Source organism: Microtus ochrogaster, chromosome 7 (assembly GCF_000317375.1).
Source record: "Microtus ochrogaster isolate Prairie Vole_2 chromosome 7, MicOch1.0, whole genome shotgun sequence".
Lineage (NCBI taxonomy): Eukaryota > Metazoa > Chordata > Mammalia > Rodentia > Cricetidae > Microtus > Microtus ochrogaster.
In genome coordinates, this window is record NC_022014.1 from 79,858,096 (window position 1) to 79,861,784 (window position 3,689).

At 52.9% G+C, this 3,689-nt stretch overlaps 1 protein-coding gene across 1 annotated transcript in view; it reads right to left on the reverse strand.

The window, feature by feature from the left end:
- St6galnac1 (ST6 N-acetylgalactosaminide alpha-2,6-sialyltransferase 1) overlaps positions 1 to 793 on the reverse strand; it is a 21,403-nt gene extending 20,610 nt beyond the window's left edge. Inside the window, exon 1 of the mRNA XM_013347590.1 lies at positions 690 to 793. Within this exon, the coding sequence (XP_013203044.1) occupies positions 690 to 793 (104 nt within the window). The remainder of the gene's footprint in view (positions 1 to 689) is intronic.
- Between the last annotated feature and the right edge of the window lie 2,896 nt (positions 794 to 3,689).

The window sequence follows — 3,689 nt, forward strand, 5'->3', positions numbered from 1 at the left end:
AGGAGTGTCTCAGATGATCTGAGAGGTGGCGGGTGGGATATACCATGATTGACCTGGACAGGGTGCTCTTGAGAGCCTCCCGAGTGAGTTCAGCCGCTGCCGCCAGGGCTCTCAGGCATGGTTGCCATCTATAGACGCTGAGGTCCAACTGTTTGGATAAAAAGGTGACAGCCTGATTCGAAGACCCAACCTATTGGGTTAGAACTCCAGTGGCCACTCCTGACCTCTCACCTGTATAAAGGTGGTAAGGTCTCGTGGGGTCTGGAGGAGCGAGAGCAGGGGCTCTTAGAAGGGCATCTCACAGTAGAGAGAAATGGCGGCAGACGATGGCCGGGTGGGTGAGAAGCCCCGTGGGGGTCTCTCTGGCTGCCTGGTACAGAGGCTTGGCTGTAATGGAAAAGTTTGGCAATGAATGAGAAAAGAATCACCCTGCAAGAATGTAAGACAGTGGCAGAGTCTTAAGTGGGAAGGAACGGGTGCCGTCTCCCCCATGACTGAAATTGGTGAGGGGAACATAGGGCCCGAGTGGGATGTTAAAACAGAGCAGGTAGCTCCCAAAAGAAAAGTAATGGACTTACCTGCTACCTGCAGCACTACCCTAGGCTCGGAGAGGGCTATGTGAGTCACCAAGTCTGGGCCGCATCAATCCTCCACCAGGCCGAGTAGTTCAGAAGCTGGCACAGTCTCACTTGCCGATGTTGGTGAGGCTGGACCTCTGTGGTGTGGCATAGAGGATGAGCCCGCACGGGGGCATTGTGATTTCCAGGGCCCAGGCTGCTGGCAGATAGGGCATGGCCTCGTAGGTGGCAGAGGCCCAGGGCAATATTGTGCCAAATGGCCATTTAGACCACATTTGTAGCAGGCTCCCAGCAAGGCTGACTTAGGCTGAGCTCTGGTGGGATGGAGCCTCATGGTTGACTTCCCTTGTCCCCCTTCTGGGGGTCCAGGTGGCCTTAGGGCAGCTGCTAAGGCTTGGGCTTAGAGCTGCTGCTGCCTTGTCTGTTGGGAAGACTCAGCTGTTTCTTCAAGGGGGGGCATTAAAAACTTTAAAGGGCATTTTCACCAATTCCTGTATGGGGGTTTGGGGACCTTCCTCAGCCTTTTTTAACTCTTTTTCTGATATCTGGTGCTGACTGAGAAATGAAATGGCAGCCAGGACCATGGCTCCTGCTGGGGAGGCTGCGTCCAGTCTAGTATACTGAACCATGGTCTCTTGTAATCAGTTTTTAAAAATGGCCAGGTTTTTTTCAGCTAGCTGTGTGATCTCTTGAAGTTTGTCAAAATTAACTACTTTTTCCGAGACCATCTCCATATCCTGAAGGAGGCAGCAGACCATGATGTCCCAACTCTGTTGGCCATTTTGGCCAGATTGATAATCCCAGTATGGTTCTGTGGCTGGCACGGCCAATTCCCCCACAGGGACCATATTGCCTACTAGGTGGGTCTGGTCTGTGTGCTGTCTAGCTGCTGCCTGAATTCTGCCCCGCTCTTCAGGAATGGAGTGGAGGCCTGGATGACAAAGCAATCATTCCAGGTTAAATTGTAGCCTTGGGACAGAGTGAAACTCCTTAATATAAACAGGAGGATTAGCAGAGAAAGAACCCAATGACTTTTCTATCTGAGAGAGATCCGGAAGAGAGGTGGGAACCTGGACTTTAATAGTGCTCTCGGCTCCCACCACCTCCGGGAGAGGGCAGAGAAGGGCAGGGTTATGGTGAGATCTGGGGAGAGAGGAGACAGGGGAGGGTTGGGAAGGGTTAGGCCAGTGTGTAGAAGAGGTCCAAGAGGTGAGTTGTGGCACTGGGGGGTAGGGAGAGGCAGTAGGAGGAAGGGGAGGGGGAGGAAGGTGGGTAAGGAGGAGAAGCGGGCCTTGAACCTCTGGTTTGGCTGGGGAGGGGGAGGAAAGTGGAGAATGTTGTTCCACAGGAGGGGGTTGGGTAGCTAGGGTTCAAGTAAGGGGGGGGCAGTGTCTCTGGCAGCATGGTCATGGTGGAGCTTTTAGGGTCCCAATTCCCAGATGGTCAGGAATCTGAAGATGCCGTGATCCTGGCGACCCAAACTGGTGCTATAAGACACTGGCTACTGAGGGAGGGGCAAGAGCGCAGTGTCCAGAAACCATGGACATATGAGAGTTCTGTCCATTTATCCCCACGGCGGAAAAACTTTTTGAGGTCCCAGAGATGGAATATTCAAGAGTTCCCTCTGGTGGTCATCGTGTCCCATTGTCAAGGTCATACTGAGGTCAGATCTTAGTGAATAGAGAAATTAGTCATTCAGGACAGATTGTATAGGGCAGTCCCAATTTATAAAGATTTTGTAAAAGGCAGCCCAGGGGCGATAGAGAATCCGGCTTCGAATTGCAAGAGCCCATTTAGAAGTCTAAGCCAAATCTTGGAACTCAAGTCTGTCACAGTGCGTCCACCAGGACAGGGCTCTTGAGTCAGAAGGGGGAGGGGTCGTGAGAAATGAGTGGCAGACGTCTCTGTTCACTCAGTCTCACCTCAGCGAGGCCTGGTTCGCCGCTTGGATCCCACAGGAAAGCTCGAAAATCAACAAAAATAACCGCAAATGGGTCCCCGGGCCCTAGTGGCAGGTACTGAAAAGGGGAACTCCCAAGACAAAGCGGATCTTAGCCTGGCAGACAGCATGTGTGAGAAGGGCCGTTTCCAAAACGTGGCCCTGGGCCCATGGGAAAAACAGCCCCCCCCCCCCGCGGGACCTCCAAATCTAAGTATTTTCTTACCAACAAGCCTCTCCGCCAGTGCAAATAATCCCAATCAGACCAAATCAAACCTAATTAAAAGATATTCAGGCTTAATTGGACGCCTGCACTCCCAGGTGGTCCCAGGAAAACGGGGGGGGGGGGGGGGACACAACCACCAGAGAGGAAGAGGGGAGACCACGTGTTTATTCTCTGGGGAGCAGTTTAAGTAGCCTGTGGGAGTGGTCTTGACCCTCCCTGGGGAGGGGTCACCCTTTGGCGGGCTTTCTCGGAGGTGGAGTTTGGACTGAGGCAACTCCCAGGGGAGGGAGCTTGGAATGGAGTTTTCCACCCAGCCTTCCAAAGATGGATGCCAGGGGCTGGGATGAGCCCCCCCCCCAAATAGGAGAACCTTCAAGAAAACACCAGGGGCTGCTTTCTGAAATCCCGACTTAGTCGACTGGTCAATTCCAGGTACACCCCCAAATACATCTTGATTTAATATGACAACCATGATTTGATGTCATGGATTAGGTTTTTCCTCCTCTGAATTCTCAGGTTTGACAGCGGGTACCCAGACAGTGAGAGATCCTGTCTCAACAGAAGGCGATGGGTGAAGAGGGAAGACAACCAAGGAACATGCATTCACACACATGCACAAGAAGCCCTGCGTGTTGACATGTTCAAACGCTGGCCCCTGCAGTCTCTCCCCTGCAGCAGTCCGGCTGTCGGGTAGTGGGCAGGCACGCTCTTCCTCCAGCGCTGGTCTGACTAGGCAGTCTCTCTCCTCTCACCTCTCAGGTCCAAAAGAAACTCAGACAAAAGACTGTCTGTATAGCACACCAAACAAAGCACATGAAAGCCCTCCATGAACCCTAAAAATACTTCACCCAGGACTGAAACCCCAAGGTCCAAATCAGGAGCAGAAGGAGAGAGAGCACGAGCAAGGAACTCAGGACCGCGAGGGGTGCACCCACACACTGAGACA